This window comes from Bombina bombina, chromosome 2, assembly GCF_027579735.1.
Source record: "Bombina bombina isolate aBomBom1 chromosome 2, aBomBom1.pri, whole genome shotgun sequence".
NCBI classification, from domain to species: Eukaryota; Metazoa; Chordata; class Amphibia; order Anura; family Bombinatoridae; genus Bombina; species Bombina bombina.
This window is the reverse complement of record NC_069500.1, coordinates 1,307,709,966-1,307,736,332: the sequence shown is the minus strand read 5'-3', so window position 1 is coordinate 1,307,736,332 and position 26,367 is coordinate 1,307,709,966. Positions and strand designations below refer to the sequence as shown.

At 39.1% G+C, this 26,367-nt stretch overlaps 1 protein-coding gene across 2 annotated transcripts in view; it reads left to right on the top strand.

The window, feature by feature from the left end:
• The window catches only part of EVC2 (EvC ciliary complex subunit 2), a 427,809-nt gene extending 401,871 nt beyond the window's left edge, over positions 1–25,938 (top strand). For both annotated transcript variants that reach the window (XM_053704149.1, XM_053704148.1), the window contains one exon: positions 24,676–25,938. In XM_053704149.1, the coding sequence (XP_053560124.1) occupies positions 24,676–24,925 (250 nt within the window). In that variant the 3' untranslated portion in view covers positions 24,926–25,938. The remainder of the gene's footprint in view (positions 1–24,675) is intronic.
• Positions 25,939–26,367: the final 429 nt, after the last annotated feature.

The window sequence follows — 26,367 nt, the reverse complement described above, 5'->3', positions numbered from 1 at the left end:
CCCACAGAATGAAGCTCTCCGTCCTCACATTCTGCAAACTGTGACGCAGTATCTGACATGGCTCTCATCTCATCCGCGCGCTCTATCCTTAACCCAGAGCTATCGCGCTTGCCTCTTAATTCTGGCAACTTAGATAATACTTCTGTCATAACAGTAGCCATGTCTTGCAAAGTGATTTGTAAGGGCCTCCCTGATGTACTTGGCGCCACAAAATCACGCACCTCCTGAGCGGGAGGCGAAGGTACTGACACGTGAGGAGAGTTAGTCGGCATAACTACCCCCTCGTCGTCTGGTGATAATTTCTTTACATGTAAAGATTGACTTTTATTTAAAGTAGCATCAATGCAATTAGTACACAAATTTCTATTGGGCTCCACATTGGCCTTTAAACATAGTGAACAAAGAGATTCATCTAAGTCAGACATGTTTAAACAAACTAGCAATGAGACTAGCAAACTTGGAAATACTTTTCAAAATTAATTTACAAGCAATATAAAAAACGTTACTGTGCCTTTAAGAAGCACAGAAAAACTGACACAGTTGAAATAACAATGACCAAAATAGTTATAGCAACCAAATTTTCACAGTAAATGTATTAAGTTAGCAAAGGATTGCACCCACCAGCAAAAGGGTGATTAACCCCTTAGTACCCAAAAACGGATAACAATTATATAATTAACGTTTTTCTCACAGTCAAATACACTGTCACAGGACTGCTGTGCCTGATTACCTCCCTCAAAATGGATTTTGAAGACCCCTGAGCTCTCTAAAGACGATCTGGATCATGGAGGATGAAGTAGACAGATTGTGACTGAATTTTTACTGCGCAAAAAAGCGCTAAAATAGGCCCCTCCCACTCATATTACAACAGTGGGGAAGCTCAGAAACTGTTTCTATGCAGAAAACAAAAATGGCCATGTGGTAAAAATCATGCCCTAATAAGTTTTATCACCAAGTACCTCACAAAAACGATTAACAAGCCAGTAAACGTTTTAAACATACATTTGAAAGTTATGTATTATTATTAATAAGCCTGCTACCAGTCGTTTTTACTGCAGTTAAGGCTCATACATTATTTCAGTATTAACAGTATTTTCAGAGTCAATTCCATTCCTTAGAAAAATACATTCAGTGTACACACACACACACATCAGCCTGATACCAGTCGCTATCACTGCATTTAAGGCTGAACTTACTTTACAATGGTATCAGCAGTATTTTCTCAGTCAATTCCATTCCTCAGAAAATAAATTACTGCACATACCTCATTTGTTGCAGGGGAGCCCTGCATGCTATTCCCCTTCTCTGAAGTTACCTCACTCCTCAGATGAGAAACAGCCAGTGGATCTTAGTTACGTCTGCTAAGACCATAGAAAAAAACCCCAGGCAGATTCTTCTTCTAATGCTGCCTGAGAATAAACAGCACACTCCGGTGCCATTTAAAAATAACAAACTTTTGATTGTAGAAATAAACTAAGTTAAAAAACACCACAGAGCTCTCACAGCTTCCTTTTTAGTTAGGCTGCAAGAGAATGACTGAGTATGATAGGTGAGGGGAGGAGCTATATAGCAGCTCTGCTGGGTAATTCTCTTGCAGTTTCCTGTTAGGAAGAGATATATTCCATAAGTAATGGATGACCCGTGGACTGACTACACTTAACAGGAGAAAACAAAAGATTACTTTAAAAATAAAAAACCTGAAATTAAATTAACCTAAAATTACTAAAAATAAAAAGTCTAACATTACATAAAAAATAAACCTAATCCCTATGAAAATAAAAAAGCCCCCCCCAAATTAAAACACCCCTTATCTAAACTACCTATAGCCCATAAAAACATAATTTATGCTTACCTGATAAATTCCTTTCTCCTGTAGTGTAGTCAGTCCACGGGTCATCATTACTTCTGGGATATTAACTCCTCCCCAACAGGAAGTGCAAGAGGATCACCCAAGCAGAGCTGCTATATAGCTCCTCCCCTCTACGTCACACCCAGTCATTCGACCGAGAACCAACGAGAAAGGAGAAGCTAAAGGGTGCAGTGGTGACTGGAGTATAATTTAAAAATTTAGACCTGCCATAAAAAACAGGGCGGGCCGTGGACTGACTACACTACAGGAGAAAGGAATTTATCAGGTAATCATAAATTATGTTTTCTCCTGTTAAGTGTAGTCAGTCCACGGGTCATCATTACTTCTGGGATACCAATACCAAAGCTAAAGTACACGGATGACGGGAGGGACAGGCAGGATCTTTATACGGAAGGAACCACTGCCTGAAGAACCTTTCTCCCAAAAATAGCCTCCGAAGAAGCAAAAGTGTCAAATTTGTAAAATTTGGAAAAAGTATGAAGAGAAGACCAAGTTGCAGCCTTGCAAATCTGTTCAACAGAGGCCTCATTCTTAAAGGCCCAAGTGGAAGCCACAGCTCTAGTAGAATGAGCTGTAATTCTTTCAGGAGGCTGCTGTCCAGCAGTCTCATAAGCTAAACGTATTATGCTACGAAGCCAAAAAGAGAGAGAGGTAGCAGAAGCTTTTTGACCTCTCCTCTGTCCAGAATAAACGACAAACAGGGAAGAAGTTTGGCGAAAATCTTTAGTTGCCTGTAAATAAAATTTCAGGGCACGGACTACATCTAGATTGTGTAGAAGTCGTTCCTTCTTTGAAGAAGGATTAGGACACAATGATGGAACAACAATCTCTTGATTGATATTCCTATTAGTGACCACCTTAGGTAAGAACCCAGGTTTAGTACGCAGAACTACCTTGTCTGAATGAAAAATCAGATAAGGAGAATCACAATGTAAGGCCGATAACTCAGAGACTCTTCGAGCCGAGGAAATAGCCATTAAAAACAGAACTTTCCAAGATAACAATTTGATATCAATGGAATGAAGGGGTTCAAACGGAACACCCTGTAAAACATTAAGAACTAAATTTAAGCTCCATGGTGGAGCAACAGTTTTAAACACAGGCTTAATCCTAGCCAAAGCCTGACAAAAAGCCTGAACGTCTGGAACTTCTGACAGACGTTTGTGTAAAAGAATGGACAGAGCTGAGATCTGTCCCTTTAAGGAACTAGCAGATAAACCCTTTTCTAAACCTTCTTGTAGAAAAGACAATATCCTAGGAATCCTAACCTTACTCCATGAGTAACTCTTGGATTCGCACCAATGTAAGTATTTACGCCATATTTTATGGTAAATCTTTCTGGTAACAGGTTTCCTCGCCTGTATTAAGGTATCAATTACTGACTCAGAAAATCCACGCTTTGATAAAATCAAGCGTTCAATTTCCAAGCAGTCAGCTTCAGAGAAGTTAGATTTTGATGTTTGAAGGGACCCTGAATTAGAAGGTCCTGTCTCAGAGGCAGAGACCAAGGTGGACAGGATGACATGTCCACTAGATCTGCATACCAGGTCCTGCGTGGCCACGCAGGCGCTATTAGAATCACCGATGCTCTCTCCTGTTTGATCCTGGCAATCAATCGAGGAAGCATCGGGAAGGGTGGAAACACATAAGCCATCCCGAAGGTCCAAGGTGCTGTCAAAGCATCTACCAGGACCGCTCCCGGGTCCCTGGACCTGGACCCGTAACAAGGAAGCTTGGCGTTCTGTCGAGACGCCATGAGATCTATCTCTGGTTTGCCCCAACGTCGAAGTATTTGGGCAAAGACCTCCGGATGAAGTTCCCACTCCCCCGGATGAAAAGTCTGACGACTTAGGAAATCCGCCTCCCAGTTCTCCACTCCCGGGATGTGGATTGCTGATAGGTGGCAAGAGTGAGACTCTGCCCAGCGAATTATCTTTGATACTTCCATCATCGCTAGGGAGCTTCTTGTCCCTCCTTGATGGTTGATGTAAGCTACAGTCGTGATGTTGTCCGACTGAAACCTGATGAACCCCCGAGTTGTTAACTGGGGCCAAGCCAGAAGGGCATTGAGAACTGCTCTCAATTCCAGAATGTTTATTGGCAGGAGACTCTCCTCCTGAGTCCATGATCCCTGAGCCTTCAGAGAATTCCAGACAGCGCCCCAACCTAGTAGACTGGCGTCTGTCGTTACAATTGTCCAATCTGGCCTGCTGAAAGGCATCCCCCTGGACAGATGTGGCCGAGAAAGCCACCATAGAAGAGAATTTCTGGTCTCTTGATCCAGATTCAGAGTAGGGGACAAATCTGAGTAATCCCCATTCCACTGACTTAGCATGCACAATTGCAGCGGTCTGAGATGTAGGCGTGCAAAGGGTACTATGTCCATTGCCGCTACCATTAAGCCGATTACCTCCATGCATTGAGCCACTGACGGGTGTTGAATGGAATGAAGGACACGGCAAGCATTTTGAAGCTTTGTTAACCTGTCTTCTGTCAGGTAGATCTTCATTTCTACAGAATCTATAAGAGTCCCCAAGAAGGGAACTCTTGTGAGTGGAAAGAGAGAACTCTTCTTTTCGTTCACCTTCCACCCATGCGACCTTAGAAATGCCAGTACTAACTCTGTATGAGACTTGGCAGTTTGAAAGCTTGAAGCTTGTATCAGAATGTCTTCTAGGTACGGAGCTACCGAAATTCCTCGCGGTCTTAGTACCGCCAGAAGAGCGCCCAGAACCTTTGTGAAGATTCTTGGAGCCGTAGCCAATCCGAATGGAAGAGCTACAAACTGGTAATGCCTGTCTAGGAAGGCAAACCTTAGATACCGGTAATGATCTTTGTGAATCGGTATGTGAAGGTAAGCGTCCTTTAAATCCACTGTGGTCATGTACTGACCCTTTTGGATCATGGGTAAGATTGTCCGAATAGTTTCCATTTTGAACGATGGAACTCTTAGGAATTTGTTTAGGATCTTTAAATCCAAGATTGGTCTGAAGGTTCCTTCTTTCTTGGGAACCACAAACAGATTTGAGTAAAACCCCTGTCCGTGCTCCGACCGCGGAACCGGGTGGATCACTCCCATTAGTAAGAGATCTTGTACACAGCGTAGAAACGCCTCTTTCTTTATTTGGTTTGTTGACAACCTTGAAAGATGAAATCTCCCTTTCGGGGGAGAGGTTTTGAAGTCCAGAAGATATCCCTGAGATATGATTTCTAAAGCCCAGGGATCCTGGACATCTCTTGCCCAAGCCTGGGCGAAGAGAGAAAGTCTGCCCCCCACTAGATCTGTTCCCGGATCGGGGGCCCTCAATTCATGCTGTCTTAGGGGCAGCAGCAGGTTTTCTGGCCTGCTTGCCCTTGTTCCAGGACTGGTTAGGTCTCCAGCCTTGTCTGTAGCGAGCAACAGCTCCTTCCTGTTTTGGTGCAGAGGAAGTTGATGCTGCTCCTGCCTTGAAATTACGAAAGGCACGAAAATTAGACTGTCTAGCCCTAGGTTTGGCTCTGTCTTGAGGCAGGGCATGGCCTTTACCTCCTGTAATGTCAGCGATAATTTCTTTCAAACCGGGCCCGAATAAGGTCTGCCCTTTGAAAGGTATGTTAAGTAATTTAGATTTAGAAGTAACATCAGCTGACCAGGATTTTAGCCACAGTGCTCTACGTACCTGAATGGCGAATCCAGAATTCTTAGCCATAAGTTTAGTTAAATGTACTACGGCATCTGAAATAAATGAATTAGCTAGCTTAAGGGTTTTAAGCTTATTTGAAATCTCATCTATAGTTATTGAGTCAAGAGTCTCTTCCAGAGACTCGGACCAAAAAGCGGCCGCAGCCGTGACAGACGCAATACATGCAAGGGGTTGCAATATAAAACCTTGTTGAACAAACATTTTCTTAAGGTAACCCTCTAATTTTTTATCCATTGGATCTGAAAAGGCACAGCTATCCTCCACCGGGATAGTGGTACGCTTAGCCAGAGTAGAAACCGCTCCCTCCACCTTAGGGACCATCTGCCATAAGTCCCGTGTGGTGGCGTCTATTGGAAACATTTTTCTAAATACAGGAGGGGGGGGAAAGGGTACACCGGGCCTATCCCACTCCTTAGTAATTATCTCTGTAAGCCTCTTAGGTATAGGAAATACGTCAGTACTCGCCGGTACTGCATAGTATCTATCCAGCCTACATAATTTCTCTGGGATTGCAACGGTGTTACAATCATTCAGAGCCGCTAATACCTCCCCTAGCAGTACACGGAGGTTTTCTAGCTTAAACTTAAAGTTTGAAATGTCTGAATCCACTCTATTGGGATCAGATCCGTCACCTGCAGATTGAAGCTCTCCGTCCTCATGTTCTGCAAATTGTGACGCAGTATCTGACATGGCCCTATTATTATCAGCGCACTCTGTTCTCACCCCAGAGTGATCTCGCTTACCTCTAAGTTCTGGTAATTTAGACAAAACTTCAGTCATAACATTAGCCATGTCCTGTAATGTGATTTGTAATGGCCGCCCTGAAGTACTCGGCGCTACAATATCACGCACCTCCCGAGCGGGAGATGCAGGTACTGACACGTGAGGCAAGTTAGTCGGCATAACTTCCCCCTCGTTGTTTGGTGAATGATGTTCAATTTGTACAGATTGACTTTTATTTAAAGTAGCATCAATGCAATTAGTACATAAATTTCTATTGGGCTCCACCTTGGCTTTTGCACATATAGCACAGAGATATTCCTCTGAGTCAGACATGTTTAACACACTAGCAATTAAACTATCAAGCTTGGAAATACTTTTCAACTCAATTTACAAGTAATATGAAAAAACGTACTGTGCCTTTAAGAAGCACAGAAAAAAATTATGACAGTTGACTAACAAAGAACCGGAGAAACTATAAAATCAAATCTTTCCCGGTAAAAATACAAATTAGCAAAGGATTGCCCCCATTAGCAATGGATAACTAACCCTTAAATAGCAGAAAAAATGTACAGAATATAAACGTTTTTTATCACAGTCAAAGCACAATCTCACAGGTCTGCTGTGAGTGATTACCTCCCTCAAAATAATTTTTGAAGACCCTTGAGCTCTGTAGAGACGATCCGGATCATGCAGGGAAGAAAACAGACTTGTGACTGAATTTCTGATGCGTAGCAAAAGCGCCAAAATAGGCCCCTCCCCCTCACACACAACAGTGAGGGAAGTTCAGTAAACTGTCTTAAATTAAAATAAACGACAGCCAAGTGGAAAAACAGTGCCCAAAACAATTTTTCACCCAGTACCTCAGATAAATAAACGATTTAACATGCCAGCAAAACGTTTAAAATCAAATAAAATGAAGTGTCATTAAAAAGCCTGCTGCTAGTCGTTCCCACTGCAAGTTAGGCTAAAAGTTACATGCATACAGGATTATCCCAGTGAAGTGCCATTCCCCAGAATACTGAAGTGTAAACATATAAACATAACAGCCTGATACCAGTTGCTACTACTGCATTTAAGGCTGAACTTACATTATATCGGTATTGGCAGTATTTTCTCAGTCAATTCCATTCCTCAGAAAATAATATACTGCTACATACCTCTTTGCAGGTGAACCTGCCCGCTGTCCCCTGATCTGAAGTTTACCTCACTCCTCAGAATGGCCGAGAACAGCAAAATGAATCTTAGCTACGCCGGCTAAAATCATACAAAAAACTCAGGTAGATTCTTCTTCAAATTCTACCTGAGAAGGAACAACACACTCCAGTGCTGTTTTAAAATAACAAACTTTTGATTGAAGATATAAAAACTAAGTATAATCACCACAGTCCTCTCACACATCCTATCTATTAGTTGGGTGCAAGAGAATGACTGGGTGTGACGTAGAGGGGAGGAGCTATATAGCAGCTCTGCTTGGGTGATCATCTTGCACTTCCTGTTGGGGAGGAGTTAATATCCCAGAAGTAATGATGACCCGTGGACTGACTACACTTAACAGGAGAAAGGGACTTTTATGCCCTAAGTTAAACAGCTCTTTTACATTTAAAAAATACTAAGTCCCCCTAATAATAAAAACCCCCACCCACCAAACCCCCCAAAATAAAAAAACTAACACTAAAAAAACCTAAACTACCCATTGCCCCTAAAGGGGCATTTGTATGGGCATTGCCATTAAAAGGACATTCAGCTTTTTTACAGCCCAAAAGAACCCTATTCTAACAATAAAAGCCATTCCAAAAAAATAAAAAAAGCCTAAATCTAACCCCCAAATGGGTACTCACCTTCCTGAAGTCCGGCGGAGAAGGTCCTCTTCTAGGTGGTGAAGTTTTCCTGGAGGCGGTGGCATCTTCTTCCAGTGTGGGGACCTCTTCTAGCTTCATCCAGGACTATGGTGACGCGGAAGTGGCCGTTGAACAAGACCGGCGACCACGGAGCCATCCAGCGTAGAGATCCTCTTTGTACGATCACTGCCGCACACTAAGGATTGAATTCAAGGTACCCATTTAAAAATGGGGTACCTTGCATTTCTATTGACTGATATTTTCAAATTAGCCAATAGGATGAGAGCTACTGAAATCCTATTGGCTGATTTGAATTAATATACGCCACAATAATCTATTTTTAACAAAACCTTACACTAATTTACATACACCTATAGTAGCATTTTCATCATTTATTTGTGTTCTAAAGGTTGTGGAATAAAAGGTTTTTCTTGCCTTTTAATTTATTCCATAAATATATTTTGACAGAAAAAAAAAAATCTATAAAAACTAAAAATACCCATTAGAATGGTTTGACTGACTGGTTACATGACATGGGCATGATCTATCCCCTTCTTCAATCTAAATCCTCCTTTTCCCAACAAGCATCTTGATTTTTTGCCTTTTCCTTGTAATCCAGTCCTGATTATCTATCCTGCAATGTAATAAAAGGAAATAAAATGATGTGCACATATTATGGTATAATATATTTAATTATATTATTAGGAGCATAATAACTAATAATTTGAATCACAATTGAAAGGTTTCAACTGTTTACTAGCTGTTATTATGTAGTAGGGATGGGCGAATGTTTTGCAACATTCGAAAAATGAAACAAATTTTACTACATTCGTTTTTTCATTTTGAATGTTTGTACAACATTATAACATTTTTTTTAAAAAACAAGAGAAAGACAGATGCGCCACATGGCCCAATATTGTTTGTTCAAAGCAGTGTATATAATCTGGTCTTGTTAATGCAAACTCACAATTCAGGAAGCACTTCAATCAGTGCAATAGAAGCAGCCTGGGATCAATCACAGTCACCCAGCAGACCGACCTCTTGGATAAGGTGGAGTTATCTGTAGTGGATATATAGAGAGACACAAAGGTGCCTATATGGCCTAGTACAGTTTGAACTCAAGATATATTACAGTGTTTAAAGTAATATACTCACATTTAATAAAGCATCTACAGTGATGCTAATCTAGCAGGATGGGATTAATGTAGTCACCCAACAGACTTTTAGAATAGGTATCCACAGGAAGCAGTCAGCAGGTGTCCAGTAGATTGGGCCAAAATAAATTGGTCCACAAAATGCACAAAAGCAAGTGTGTTTTAATAAAGTATTGTATTTACTAATAAAAACAAGTAAAAACAAGTAAAAGCTTGTTTTTACTTGTTTTTACTTGTTTTTATTAGTAAATACAATACTTTATTAAAACACACTTGCTTTTGTGCATTTTGTGGACCAATTTATTTTGGCCCAATCTACTGGACACCTGCTGACTGCTTCCTGTGGATACCTATTCTAAAAGTCTGTTGGGTGACTACATTAATCCCATCCTGCTAGATTAGCATCACTGTAGATGCTTTATTAAATGTGAGTATATTACTTTAAACACTGTAATATATCTTGAGTTCAAACTGTACTAGGCCATATAGGCACCTTTGTGTCTCTCTATATATCCACTACAGATAACTCCACCTTATCCTAGAGGTCGGTCTGCTGGGTGACTGTGATTGATCCCAGGCTGCTTCTATTGCACTGATTGAAGTGCTTCCTGAATTGTGAGTTTGCATTAACGCGTCCAGATTATATACACTGCTTTGAACAAACAATATTGGGCCATGTGGCGCATCTGTCTTTCTCTTGTTTTGTAGATCATCTATATGGGTTCCTGGCCGGGATCTTTACAGATTGCTGCTTAAAGACTGTTCTATATCAACTCACTCCTTAGAGGCCCTTCAATTATATTACCTCAATTTTATTATTCACATCATTGGAATACTACCAATTGTCTATAATTTGTGTGTAAAAAATATATATTATTAATTTATTTATAATTTATTGTTTTATTGATTTGTGATATATATATTTTGCTATACTAGTTTGGTTATATGATCACGCTCTAGGGCGCCCCCTATATATTTTTTAAATAACATTTTTTTTAATGCAATCGTATTTCTAATGCTATCTTTATATGTAATTATTTGATTAGAATATTTCTAATAATTCAAATTGAATTATGCAATATTCAAATTAGAAAAATGTGAATCAATATATTTATAATAGTATTTCTATTATATGTCAATTTACTAAATTCCCTAGCACATGAACTAATGAACTTCTGAATAGTATACTTTATGTTAAATAGAATGTTAAATTTGTGAATGTGGATTTTCAATCTAATTATGAATATTCGAAAACTAAAGTAGCATTTGAAAACTGGAAATTACTGAGTTTTAATGGATTTTCCTTCTTATCAACATTTGACTGTCCAAAACAAATGTCCATAGGACTATTCGTTCTACCAAACAAATTGCACTTTTAGCACATTCCCATCCCTTAGCTACCAGCTAAGTTAGACTTGTCCAATATTGAAAAATTGTATTATATTCATGTCCTCAAGAAAACTTAATTTTATATATATATATATATATATATTTTTTTTTTTTTTTGTACCTTTTGTTATGTTACAGAAAATAATTGTTTTGCTATGAATATAGCGTAATTTATTTAACTTGTTCTGCAGCTATTAAGTGTTTATAAGCTGAAAGTTATGGTTTATTGTGTGCACCCAGGAGGGTAAAAACTAAATTTATGCTTACCTGATAAATTGATTTCTTCTATGGTAAGACGAGTCCACGGATTCATCCTTTACTTTTGGGATATTATCCTTCCCTACAGGAAGTGGCAAAGAGCACCACAGCAGAGCTGTCTATATAGCTCCTCCCTTAGCTCCACCCCCCAGTCATTCGACCGAAGGTACAGGAAGAGAAAGGAGAAACTACAAGGTGCAGAGGTGACTGAGTTTAAATCAAAAAAATATAATCTGTCTTAAAATGACAGGGCGGGCCGTGGACTCGTCTTACCATAGAAGAAATCAATTTATCAGGTAAGCATAAATTTAGTTTTCTTCTATAAAGGTAAGACGAGTCCACAGATTCATCCTTTACTTGTGGGATACAATACCAAAGCTACAGGACACGGATGAACGGGAGGGGCAAGACAGATGGTTAAACAGAAGGCACCACTGCTTGAAGAACTTTTCTCCCAAAAACAGCCTCCGAAGAAGCAAAGGTATCAGATTTGTAAAATTTGGAAAAAGGTATGAAACGAAGACCAAGTCGCAGCCTTACAAATCTGTTCAACAGAAGCATCATTTTTAAAAGCCCATGTGGAAGCCACCGCTCTAGTAGAGTGAGCTGTAATTCTTTCAGGAGGCTGCTGTCCAGCAGTCTCGTATGCCAAATGGATGATGCTTTTTAGCTAAAAGGCAAGAGAGGTAGCCGTAGCTTTTTGACCTCTACGTTTCCCAGAATAGACAACAAACAAAGAAGATGTTTAACGAAAATCTTTGGTCGCTTGCAAGTAAAACTTTAAAGCACGAACCACGTCAAAGTTGTGCAATAGACGCTCCTTCTTAGAGGAAGGATTAGGACACAGAGAAGGAACAACAATTTCCTGATTAATATTCTTATTAGTAACAACCTTAGGAAGGAATCCAGGTTTGGTACGCAGAACCACCTTATCAGCATGGAAAACAAGATAAGGCGAGTCGCATTGCAATGCAGATAGTTCAGAAACTCTTCGAGCCGAAGAGATAGCAACTAAAAACAGAACTTTCCAAGATAGAAGTTTAATATCTATGGAATGCATAGGTTCAAACGGAATCCCTTTAAGAACCAAATTCAAACTCAATGGCGGAGCAACAGGTTTAAACACAAGCTTGATTCTAACTAAAGCCTGACTGAACGTCTGGAACATCTGCCAGACGTTTGTGCAGTAGAATTAATAAAGCAGATATCTGTCCCTTTAAGGAACTAGCTGATAGCCCCTTCTCCAATCCTTCTTGGAGAAAGGACAAAATCATAGGAATCCTGATCTTACTCCATGAGTAGCCTTTGGATTCGCACCAATAAAGATATTTACGCCATATCTTATGATAAATTTTCCTGGTGACAGGCTTTCAAACCTGAATCAAGGTATCTATGACCGACTCAGAGAACCCCCGCTTGGATAAGATCAAGCATTCAATCTCCAAGCAGTCAGTCGCAGAGAAACTAGATTTGGATGCTGGAACGGACCTTGAATCAGAAGGTCCTGTCTCAGTGGCAGAGTCCATGGTGGAAGAGATGACATGTCCACCAGGTCTGCATACCAAGTCCTGCGTGGCCACGCAGGTGCTATCAAAATCAGTGAAGCTCTCTCCTGTTTGATTCTGGCAATCAAACGAGGAAGGAGAGGAAATGGTGGAAACACATAAGCCAGGTTGAACGACCAGGGTACTGCCAGATCATCTATCAGTACTGCCTGAGGATCCCTTGACCTGGACCCGTAACAAGGAAGTTTGGCATTCTGACGAGACGCCATCAGATCCAATTCTGGTGTGCCCCATTGCTGAATCAATTGTGCAAAGTTCCCACTCCCCCGGATGAAAAGTCTGGCGACTTAGAAAATCCGCTTCCCAGTTCTCCACTACTGGGATATAGATTGCTGATAGATGGCAAGAGTGAGTCTCTGCCCATCAAATTATTTTGGTAACCTCTATCATCGCTAGAGAACTCTTTGTTCCCCCCTGATGATTGATATATGCTACGGTCGTGATATTGTCCGACTGAAATCTTGCGAATTTGTCCGACGCCAGCCTGAAGCGCGTTGAATATCGCTCTCAGTTCTAGAATATTTATTGGGAGGAGAGTCTCCTCCTGAGTCCACAAACCCTGTGCTTTCAGGGAATTCCAGACTGCACCCCAGCCCAATAGACTGGCGTCCGTCGTCACTATGACCCACGCTGGCCTGCGGAAACACATTCCCTTGGACAGATGATCCTGTGACAACCACCAAAGAAGAGAGTTTCTGGTCTCTTGGTCCAGATTTATCTGAGGAGATAAATCTGCATAATCCCCATTCCACTGTTTGAGCATGCAAAGTTGCAGTGGTCTGAGATGCAAGCGAGCAAACGGAACTATGTCCATTGCCGCTACCATTAGTCCGATAACCTCCATACACTGAGCCACTGACGGCCGAGGAATGGAATGAAGAGCTCGGCAGATGGATAAAATCTTTGATTTCCTGACCTCCGTCAGAAAATTTTTTCATGTCTACCGAATCTATCAGAGTTCCCAGGAATGGAACTCTTGTGAGAGGGATAAGTGAACTCTTTTTTACGTTCACCTTCCACCCGTGAGATCTTAGAAAAGCCAACACTATGTCCGTGTGAGACTTGGCTAGTTAGTAAAATGACGCCTGGATTAAGATATCGTCCAGATAAGGCGCCACAGCTATGCCCCGCGGCCTTAGAACCGCCAGAAGGGACCCCAGCACCTTTGTGAAAATTCTGGGAGCCGTGGCCAACCCAAAGGGAAGAGCCACAAACTGGTAATGCTTGTCCAGAAAGGCGAACCTGAGGAACTGGTGATGATCTTTGTGGATAGGATTGTGTAGATGCGCATCCTTTAAGTCCACAGTAGTCATATATTGACCCTCCTGGATCATTGGCAAAATAGTCCGAATGGTCTCCATCTTGAAGGATGGGACTCTGAGGAATTTGTTTAGGATCTTGAGATCCAAAATTGGTTTGAAAGTTCCCTCTTTTTTGGGAACCACAAACAGATTGGAGTAAAACCCTTGCCCCTGTTCTGTTTCCGGAACTGGGCAGATCACTCCCATGGAATATAGGTCTTCTACACAGCGTAAGAACGCCTCTCTTTTTGTCTGGTTTACAGACAATAGAGAAAGATGGAATCTCCCCCTTGGGGGCGAATCTTTGAAATCTAGAAGATACCCCTGGGTTACTATTTCTAAAGCCCAGGAGTCCTGAACGTCTCTTGCCCAAGCGTGAGCGAAGAGAGAAAGTCTACCCCCTACTAGATCCGGTCCCGGATCAGGGGGGCTACCCCTTCATGCTGTCTTGGTGGCAGCAGCGGGCTTCTTGGCCAGTTTACCCTTGTTCCAAGTCTGGTTAGGTCTCCAGACTGACTTGGATTGAGCAAGAATCCCCTTTGAAGTTTCGAAAGGAACGAAAATTATTTTGTTTGGTCCTCATCTTATTCATCTTATCCTGAGGAAGGGCATGGCCTTTCCCTCCAGTGATGTCTGAAAATCTCTTTCAGTTCAGGCCCGAATAGGGATGGCTAAAAGCTTAGCTTTTGATGACACATCAGCAGACCAGGACTTAAGCCATAACGCTCTACGCGCTAAAATGGCAAAACCTGAATTCTTCTCCGCTAATTTAGCCAATTGAAAAGCGGCATCTGTAATGAAAGAATTAGCTAGCTTGAGAGCCCTAATTCTATCCAGAATATCCTCTAATGGAGTCTCAACCTAAAGGGCCTCTTCCAGGACGCTGCAGTAGTTACAGGAACGATGCACGCTATAGGTTGGAGAAGAAAACCTTGATGAACAAATATTTTCTTCAGGAGACCCTCTAATTTTTTATCCATAGGATCTTTGAAAGCACAACTGTCTTCAATAGGTATAGTTGTACGCTTAGCCAGTGTAGAAATAGCTCCCTCCACCTTAGGGACTGTCTGCCACGAGTCCCGCACAGCGTCTGATATGGGAAACATTTTCTTAAAAGTAGGAGGGGGAGCGAACGGAATACCTGGTCTATTCCACTCCTTAGTAACAATTTCCAAAATCCTCTTAGGGACCGAAAAAAGTGTAGGCAGGAACCTCTAGGAATCTGTCCATTTTACAAAATTTCTCTGGAACTACAATAGGGTCACAATCATCCAGAGTCGCTAAAACCTCCCTGAGCAATAAGCGGAGGTGTTCTAGTTTAAATTTAAAAGCCGTCATATCTGAATCTGTCTGAGGGAACATATTTCCTAAGTCAGAAATCTCTCCCTCAGCCAGCAAATCCCTCACTTCAGAACATTGTGAGGGTACATCTGATATGGCTAATAAAGCATCAGAAGGCTCTGTGTTTGTTCTCACACCAGACCTGCTTCGTTTCCCCTGCAACCCAGGCAGCTTAGATAAAACCTCTGTGAGGGTAATATTCATAACTGCGGCCATATCTTGCAGGATGAAAGAATTAGACGCACTAGTACTTGGCGTCGCTTGTGCAGTCGTTAACGGTTGTGACACTTGGGGAGAATTAGATGGCATAACCTGATTCTCTTCTGACTGAGAATCATCCTGCGACATACTTTTAGTAGCTAAAATATTAGTAATTGGCCCCATATGCAAGCTAAGTAATGCCCTTTTTTTTAGCTCTAGGATTACTGCTTATCCTTACCTTCCTGGGTATAATGTCAGCCTTTCTGAAATACACAGTCTCTCTAGAAAAATATGACTGAACATACCTCATTGCTGCATAGCATGAAACCGTTCCTCACACTGAAGTTTCCTGTACTCCTCAGCCTCTGTGGGAACAGCAATGGACCTTAGTTACAAATGCTAAGATCATCATCCTCGAGGCAGCAGTCTTCATCCATCTGCTGCCTGAGAGTAAATAGTACACACCGGTACCATTTAAAATAGCAAACTCTTGCTTGAAGAAATTAAAAACTAATATTTTATCACCTCTTTCACTTTACCCTTCCTAGTACTTAGAGTAGGCAGAGAATGACTGGGGGGTGGAGCTAAGGGAGGAGCTATATAGACAGCTCTGCTGTGGTGCTCTTTGCCACTTCCTGTAGGGAAGGATAATATCCCACAAGTAAAGGATGAATCCGTGGACTCGTCTTACCTTTATAGAAGAAAGTAAAGGACTGTTTCTAAGAGGTAATGTAATCTTTTTTTTTTTTTTTTGAACTGCTTTACTGAAAAGGTCAGCCTCAGTCACAGCTAGCAGTAACCTAATGTCTAGTGGTCTATTGAGCATTTTTTTGTTCTCACATGGATTCTATATTTGACATTGCTACACAATGGAACTGATTTTATTTTGCAGTTCTAGAAGGTTGTCTGTTACATTAGCCAATTGAGGCTTTTGTTGCTAAGGAATTTACAGATATGAATTATTGGACAAATAACATTTATTATTGCACATGTAATAAATACTGTGTACTAAAGCAGATCCGCTATGAAATTGCTCATTTGTTTCTTTGTTTGGATTTCCCTGACAGAGTATGTGTCATAGTGAAAGCTTATATTGTATCTGCCTTTGGGTGACATATACTTTCCTACTTACATAGAGACATATGGACAGGCAGGAGGGAGACAAAGACTACAGAATAAAGAGAAATGCTAAAGCAGCACGTTTTCAGACATAGCTGGGTAGATTAGACACAAATGCAGAAACAGGACGAGAGACATGAAGAGAAAAAGGAACCCACCAGAGGAGAAAATAAAGAAAGTGAAGAGAAAGGGAAATTGGATAAAATCTGGTGTGATGAGTCATCACCTGAATCTTCATACACAGTGCTTTATTGACCTTTAAATGCCTGCCTCCTTGACACATTTTTGATTTGCAAGTCTGTACTGTTTAAAAGAGGGAAAGCAAGTTCAGTCACCCTTGATTGCAAGTGACAGAATATGTATATATGTATGTGTGTGGACATTTTCATGATCCCTTTTTTAGCAGGCATGCCTGTCTTAAACAGGTTCTTGTAATAAAAAAAAGATACACAAACTTTTATTCATATATATATATATATATATATATATATATATATATAAAAAGCAAAAAAGAAGCAATCACTGGATTTTCATCAAATAGTGACCAGAAATTTAATGTAGTTTGTGACGTTTCGGGACAACAGTCCCTTCCTCTGACAAATAAACACTGAACAAAAGCTGCCTTAAATAGGCTCCCAAATACACTCCCCTCAGGTTCAGCCAATCAGGCTGAATAATTACACACACCCATATAGTGACCAATGAAAAAACATAATCCAAATTGTGCATGTGACTGTTATAGTATTGTTGCAAAAATGCTTTAAAAACAAATTCCCTTTGGACCCCAATGCTAGTGGTCATGCCCTCTAGTTACAATAAACATCATATGTGGTTATCAATCGTCTAAATAAAAGTAAAAAGTCCTAAAGTCGTCTATTATTGAACATCCAATCAAACATTGGATTGCAAAAACTCAACTTGTAATTGGTTCAAATTCGTCATTCCTCAGGAACGTGCATGCCTCAGTAGTAAAAATGCCACATTGCCACAAAATACACCAATGTATAAACCAATATAAGCATATTGGTTTATACATTGGTGTATTTTGTGGCAATGTGGTCGTTGATTTTTGTTTAAATGTCTTGTTTTGGTTTTTTATTTACGTTTTTGATTGCGGTATATCGGATGTCAGTGTATTTACGATTGAGACATGCAAATCTTTATGTGAACGCCTATTTTTCGTCGTGGCTCTTCGCCATTGGCATGTGGGATTGTGATGTACTAGACATTAGCATTTTTACTACTGAGGCATGCACGTTCCTATATACACGCCCATTCTTCTACATGGCACTTTGCCATTGGACGATTCTTTGTTGACATGTTTGATAGTCTTTTACAGGGCGATCGGCTACATAGTATCTGGAAAGGCGCAGGTAATTAGTAACTTAGCAGCATAGGCGCTATTGTGTGCTGTGATGCGTATCTTTTTCGAGTGTTAAAGTTGTACCGAGGTTTGTGTCCCTAGCAATCAGGGGCTGATCGGTAATTTTGTTTGATGGCTATAGACATACAGCTGATCGCGTCCCTGGCAACAAGGGGCGGATCAGGAGTATGAGGAATGACGAATTTGAACCAATTACAAGTTGAGTTTTTGCAATCCAATGTTTGATTGGATGTTCAATAATAGACGACTTTAGGACTTTTTACTTTTATTTAGACGATTGATAACCACATATGATGTTTATTGTAACTAGAGGGCATGACCACTAGCATTGGGGTCCAAAGGGAATTTGTTTTTAAAGCATTTTTGCAACAATACTATAACAGTCACATGCACAATTTGGATTATGTTTTTTCATTGGTCACTATATGGGTGTGTGTAATTATTCAGCCTGATTGGCTGAACCTGAGGGGAGTGTATTTGGGAGCCTATTTAAAGGACCAGTCAACACATTAGATTTGCATAATCAACAAATGCAAGATAACAAGACAATGCAATAGCACTTAGTCTGAACTTCAAATGAGTAGTAGATTTTTTTTAATAACAAATTTCAAAGTCATGTATATTTCCACTCCCCTTGTACCATGTGATAGCAATCAGCCAATCACAAATGCATATACGTATAGTCTGTGCATTCTTGCACATGCTCAGTAGGATCTGGTGACTCAAAAAGTGTAAATATAAAAGAATATGCACATTTTTTTTAATGGAAGTAAATTGGAAAGTTGTTTAAAATTACATGATGTATCTGAATCATGAAAATTGAATTTAACCTGAGTGTCCCTTTAAGGCAGCTTTTGTTCAGTGTTTATTTGTCAGAGGAAGGGACTGTTGTTGTCCCGAAACGTCACAAACTACATTAAATTTCTGGTCACTATTTGATGAATATCCAGTGAGTGCTTCTTTTTTGCTTTTTATTATACACCGTACAGCACCCTGGTAGTTGTTGAACGTTGGTGAGAGTGCACATACACCAATTTTTTGCCTGTATATGTATATATAGATAGATAGATAGATAGATAGATAGATAATCCTAGAATACATTTTAAATGTTTGTTGATCTGATAGAATATTTCTAAGTCTGCATTACAGTATACTAGTTATACACTAGCTTCTATTATGCTTTAGCTTGCAATGCTGTCCCACCATTAATATGCTCATTCAAACATCTCATGTTAACATGACTGATGTATTGTTATCCCCAAACCCTAAATGAGCAGAGAACCTATTTGCCTTCCTATTTGTATTAAAACTTTAAGGTGAAATGGACACTTATTTGTTTGAGAACATGAGCGCAGCTAGTCCAAAGCTGATATTGGAGTAGAGCACCACAGTGCGCATTTGTAGGTAAAGCGCCTGTGGCATTTGAGCCTTTATCACTTTCAAAAGGACCCAAATAATGATGCCAGGATCAAGATAAATATAATTTTCACCTTAAAATATGAATCTCTATTTAAAGACCTTTAGCTGCCATAGGGATTTGTATCCCCCTTTAATTTTGCCCTTCTCATGTGTTATGTCCTGAAACTGTGGTGCACTCTCAATAGTACTGAAAAAATGGAACTCAGCACAAAATTGCAGTATAACAATAGCAGTGTTTATTATGAACGTAGTACAATCATATAAATCAGCTTATAATCAAGGTGATGATTAAACTATAAACGTTACTTATCTTCAGATTTCAAATAAGGCATTAATATCAGCATACACAGGAAGCCAGGATTAAAGCCAGATATTTCAGACTGGCATGTCTGTGTTATATCAATCAATTTTGTATCAATTATGTTAGTTAACTTAAGAGTTTTTCTCAAAACAAAGAAATGAATCCTCTTGCATACAGACAGATTCCCACACTCCTCGTTGGAATGGGACCCCCTTCTCCTTTGAGATAAGTACACTGTCTGCAATGAGTACAGACAGCAGAGCAAAAACAGTGAGAAATACATGTGTAACTTTCTTTAAAGGCATTTCTCTAAAAGGCAAATATGTGCTAAATATGTATATATACTAAATATATGTATGCATAATGTGTATAGATATGTTCACTATTAAGCAAAGTTGTAAAGTAAACATCTAATACATTGACTATTGAATTATTATTAGTGTAAAGAATCATGAAAAGTTTCCCATCCCTTACATCATGTAAGTCACTAATATGTTTAATAGTAAAGGTAATATTGTCAGAACAGATATTGTGTAAAGGTTAACCCTCTGCTTTATGAGCTCTATGGGGCCGATTTATCAAAGCTTCAACTGATAATACGATGGAATCCGCTTGAATCTTGCGTCATATTCTATGCAAATTGAATCCGCCGTAGTTAACAAAGCATCAACGTCGTCAAATGTTGAAATGTGGGACGTAATATACACTCCCAGGATCTCAATCCGACGCAGATCAATGTTTGCGTCATTCCAGATGTTTCGAATTCACATTCGACTCTGTTTGACCCTCTTCCCAATTTATCAAACATTTAACAGGTAGGCTCACATCTTTTCTGCCGCAGCTTACCTATCATTTAAATCGCCACCCTTGAGGCCGTGAATGCCATAGAAATCAATGGGAGTCTGAATGCCCAGAAAGATTATGTTTGATGCTGCAAGAGAATGAAGCTTATTACATATTTATGTAAATTAGAAAGTTGATTACAATTGTTTACTCTTTCTAAATCACACAGACAAACAAAGACGCATGTTCAGTATCTAAATAATATGTTAAATAATAATATTATAATCACATGTAATTTCAAGGGATATATGCCTATATCTACTAGTCCTGCTGTCAGACAGGTAATGTCTGTCTGGCAATAGGACTATTAGATATAGGGATACAAATGAAATAAATACATTACATACTATAGCTAACTTCCTTTTTTTGATCAATCTGCACTGTATTTCGCACCAAATTTGACGCAATGCTTCGCACCAATTTGACGCAATACTCAAACTCCTAAACAACCCACAAACTAGTAACATTTTCCACCACTTTTGATTGGGAAATACATAATCACATGTTTTATGACATCAGCCAATCTGATTTAAATATACATTTTATACTATCACTAACGAATCAAATTGCTCGATACTTGTGTCATTAATCACTCATCAGAACTTGTACGTGCCATTTGTTACATTGTGTATTATACTTTGAAAGTATGCATATGTGAAATTAAACATTGATGATTACATTAGGACACACAGTGTAATATTTTTGACAATGATTTTAAAAATCGATTGATGTTTGATTCAATATAATCTTAAGATGATAGCTCAAAGGGATAGTCCACCTAACATTAAACTGTCATGATTCAGATACAGCAGAAATTAAAATTGCCTCTTTACTGTCATGATATACGCTTGGAGCGGCAGGACGTGTCTCAATGAAGCTCCTGCATATATTCTATTAAACTTGTTCTTTAGCTACAAATGAGAAGAGTTATCCTACTAGGACTTTCATACTTGGAAGCTATAATCGTCTACATACTTTGTCAGAAGTTCAGGAGCGAATTAATGACACCCTGGCCTATGTTATCCAAGTAAGCCGCGTATGACTTCTAGCTAGGCAATCACTGGTTTTTGGATAGAGAATAGCGTGACTGGGGCTGCCGCATGAATCTTCCCCTCAGACCTATGGGTCTTAATGTACGCAGATACTATTAAATTGGAATAACAACCACATTTGAAAACTACCATGAGCTACAGACTTCATATCTACATTGACATGAAGGAGCCTTTTGAACTAAATTTGCTGGGGGCATTAGATCACCTCTTGGGAGACCATTTTTCCTGCCTTGAAGAGATCATACAAGCTCAGTGGAAAAGCGCCAACAAAGTCGTGCTACCAGGAACGCTGACACTACCTCCAGAGAGAGACTTAGACATGCGAGTGGAGACTGGTCTAAGTGAGTGTGAAAAACAGGGAACTATTGAGCCACTAAATAGAGAGGTAGCCTACTTGCCTGTCATTGATAGGGCTACGCTAGTACTAGGTACCGATAGATGTCCTAAAGAATGGTCTTTCCCTAGCTCACTATATCCGGAGCCGGCTGAACTTAAAATAATGGGCGACGCAGCAACAGATCCTCTTGTGGCAAAGGTGTATGTAATGTATGTGGGGCTCAGAGGATACACATCAGCCACTCCATCTACGAATCGTAGGATCATTGAGGCAAGAGGCCAACTAACAGCCATGATCAGAGGTAACAGAACTAGGAAAATGTCACGCAACCACGAGTGCCCTGAGATTGCAGGGATGGGACTAAAGCAGAAATCCAAAGCGTTGGGCTCAGTGGCACTCACTAGACTGTCTTAAAGCCCTTTTGACCCAGGAGGCTAGATTCATTTTTTCACCATCCTGTCAGGCATAGTGCAAATGAAGGAAACTGGCATAGTAGGACTGTTTGTTCCATATAGGAGGTTATGGGAGAATGAAAACTTAGACCGGTGAGGTTTGTCCTGTAGGGAGTAATCGGACTAAAATAGATTATCCAAGAGTTCTTTTTAAAAGTATATCTCTGCACTGCTTTATTAATGTATACAATTTAAGTGTTATGCTATGCTATGTTCATTACAGTGATGTATTTAGCTGTTAACATCACTCTATTTACTCTCTAGCTGGGATATTAAACTGTCAATGTGTTGGCTACGGCCGGGGCGACATGGCACAGCTCGCCAGCCTATTTAAAGAGGGTTTGTCTAAATTCTTTAGTTAAGCCATAGCCCATTTAAAATGGAGACTAGTGCAACGTAACTACCTGAAGCATATTGCAAGCTCCCCCACACTCAGTTAACACCCGTAAGAGATACTCCCTTTTCATAGAGATAGCTTGACAACAATTGAAAGTTATCCACACCTCCTTACATTAGAAGGTTTATTGAGCTTCGCCTATAGAGCCTATATTGATACTATAGATATGTCTCCATATCAAGGGCATATGCCTCCCTATTAAGATATTTTCCCTTCCAATAATAGTAGGGTATGTTCCTCCTGTCACATTTTCTCTTGTTTATAGATAGTGGGTACCTATTCAGTGATTACTTATTTTTTTTATTATTTTATTTTTTTAGGCAATGTGTACTCACTTTACTAAGTTTATAACACCCGCATCTATCTGAGCTAGACCATCTGGGTAATTTGGCTTGTGAGATGATGCTCAATATTACAGTAGAAAGTAACCTGTTTAAAATATGTTTGTCAAGCACCACTAGTTAACTCTGGAGAATGTCAGCGACCATACTATAGTATGGCAAGGGGCAGCAATAATAGACCTTTTGGATGAAAGAGACAAGAAAAAGTTTTTTATCTTTCATTATGTTTGATTTCAATGTATATTTTTCCTTAGAGTTTATCTATCAGTAAACACCTTCAGCCGTGTTATGCACTGCTCTTCTTAAGGTTTATGGTGCGGTGTCCTACGCTGTTTTTCTAGACCTTTAAATACCGTCTTATATGGTCCTTCTAGCTATATGAACTGAGTCTCAAATCAGTCCTATTGTATTGGTTTATATCTGACAAGTCTCCCTAGGAGTATTATATATTATTTTCTAGATACTTTTGCTATAACCCTATATGTACATAATAATCCCCAGGAAACTTTCTATATATTTATATATTCTTGCTCCCAGCATTGCAGAGAGTAATATCTACTAATTCTGTTTCTCATATTACCAAGCTCAAAAGTTCGTAGTTAGTACTACCCACTAACATTGTTTCTCATATTAACAAGCCCAAAAGTGGCTATAGGCCAAGCTAACCTGCCTCCACTAAAGAGCGTAATACGTGGTCAAGGGTCCAAAAGTGTCCCAAACAGAATATAGTTTTTGAGAAGGTAACTAGAAAAGAAAAATCTTGAGGTTTTACACAATATTTTATGTAATATCTGTTATTGTTTCAAAACAAGTTTTCATGTATGCCTGACTATATTTGTACAACATGTTTCTCATTGTCCATTTTCTATACTTTGTATGTTTAAGAACCTCAATAAAAATAAATATAAAAAAAAAATGATGTGAAAATATCATAGATCAGATTTTTTGTATAACAAATAAATAAAACAATAAGATATTATTGTTTGTTCAGGTATAAATATAGCTATTTCTTGGACATTAACAGATGAAAAATAAAAGATTAGCTTTAGAGAAATGTGCTTGTTCATTTACAGTAATGATATGGTATAAATAAAGTTGGAAAAAACAGAATAGCCGCAAGATCGATAACTCTTATTTATCAACAGTCCGATGCTCATCGCTGTATACTTGGCGCGCGTGTTTTAGACAGACTTTATAATAAATAAGGGTATTGTATGTGGATTCGCAGCAGCGATGTCTGGCGAGCGTATTGAATCCAGCGAATGCACCGAGATTGATGCTTTGATAAATCGACCCCTATAGATATAGTGCATATAATGTCAAATTACAGTAGAATTTCCCTCATGAAAGTTAGCCCTCATTTGGTGTTTGTTTGCATTTTGTGAATATAGCAAGTTCATTTATGTCTTGTTAAAGCAAAATAAGTTATACAGTATTGTTAAGCTTGCAGTTTCAAAAGAACATAAATATGTTTTATAGTTCAGTCATATTTTTTCCCAACATGATACTACTAGATTACTTTCCGCTATGCCCAAAACTCTTCAGGGTTACCTTGATATGAGTCAAAGAAAATGTGTTCTTAGAGAATAATGTTTCACTGACTTGTACAATCCCTTACAAAAAATGAGCAAGTTAAATGAATGTCATTATTTATTGCTACACCATATGAGTCCCAACTAATTATGTTCTTTGTGGGGTTTGTTTCAGCATTCTGAAAAAGAAACGTCTGCGCCCAGTGAAGCGCGTCTCATTCTCACACACAGAGGATTTCTCTAAGCTCTTGCAGTCCGTTGGCCGATCTAAGCAGTTTGGAAATTCAGAAGAGAGAGAATTACCAGAAAATGGAGAAAAGCTATTTATTTTCCGAGCGCCTAGTGAGACTTTGAAATCTTCATCTGTCCACAAAAAGAAAAGAAACTTCTTAAATTTCAAAAAAGCTATGAGTGCTGGTGTATAGTGATAATCTAAGGACACATGACAAGATTTGCTAAGAATGAATTGCATCAAGTTTAGAAAGCTTTCTCTAATTGTCATATTTTGATCTATATTATTTAAGAAATGAAATAATTCTCGGATGTTTATTTAATTGGAAAAATAATATAGGTACTGGGTATTTGTCTTTTGTTTCAGAACATATTCTTCAGCTGTGGTCAATCAAGCCCATTGTTTGCACACAATTCAAATAGTTGTTGTTTTTTACAGACTAGATCTAGTGTACATTTAAATTAGATTATTCATTTTTTTTTAATATATACGGTACACTGATGTATACTTTATTTAGGTGGGTATATTTACCTTATGTACATTTTTTTAAATGGACATGAAACCCCCAATTGTTGTTGTTGATTCAGATAAAGCATACACTTTTAAACAACTTTCCAATTTACTTTTATTATCAAATTTTCTGAAGAATCAGTGGTGCACTACTGAGAACTAACTAAACTCATCTAGTGAGCCAATCACAAGAGATTAAATGTGTGCAGGCACCAATCAGCAGATAGCACCCACTAGTGTAGGATCCATACATGTTATTTTTCAACGACGGATATCAAGAGCACAAAGTACATTTGAAAATAGAAGTAACTTTAAAAGTGTCTTAAAATTAACATACTCTCTCTGAATCATGCAAGTTTATTATTGACTTTCTTATCCCTTTAAGTATATCCACTTGACCAAGGTTTAGATTACAAGTCATATATTTTTTTCTGCACATTTGTTAGAAAGCAGATGTCACATAAGCTTTATATTAAATATATATATTTTTTAATTTATTCAAATATTTGTACTTTTTTATGTGTTTTATATACATTTGGTATAAAAATACTGTTTATTCATTTAGAATGTTTGGATGGATATCTAACCAGATGTTTATACTACTAAAGGTAATCTGGTAACTTTTTTAACTATATTTTGTAAATCAGTATATATACATATATATTGTTTTGGAAATAAATTATTGTGTTCATGTGATATACACTTTTTGTATTTTTATTTTTAGACATTGTGTTGCTTTTTATGGAAAGTTCAGTTTCTGGACAAAACAAAAAAACTTTATTGATGATGATATTGAAAGGTATTTGTCTGTTTTTTAGATGGGGCCTACAAACCAACATTTATCTGGAGTCCTGTACGTTCATGTAGCACCCAGGCATTATATTAATTATTATTGACCCTTAAGTGACCTTGGTTTCTACAGGGTAGAGGGCCCTGTTGTAGTAAGCTCTTAAAAAGGTGATCTACAAACAGCTGGACTCTTAGGCATACATGCTAAGGGGGTTCAGGTGATAGCAATGGAGGAGAGGAACTGGTATAAAGTAAGGTCAGCATAGGTTGTATGCATCCCTGAACAGTAGAGTTTTTATGGAGCGCTTGAAGCTTTCAAAACTAGGGGAGAGTCTT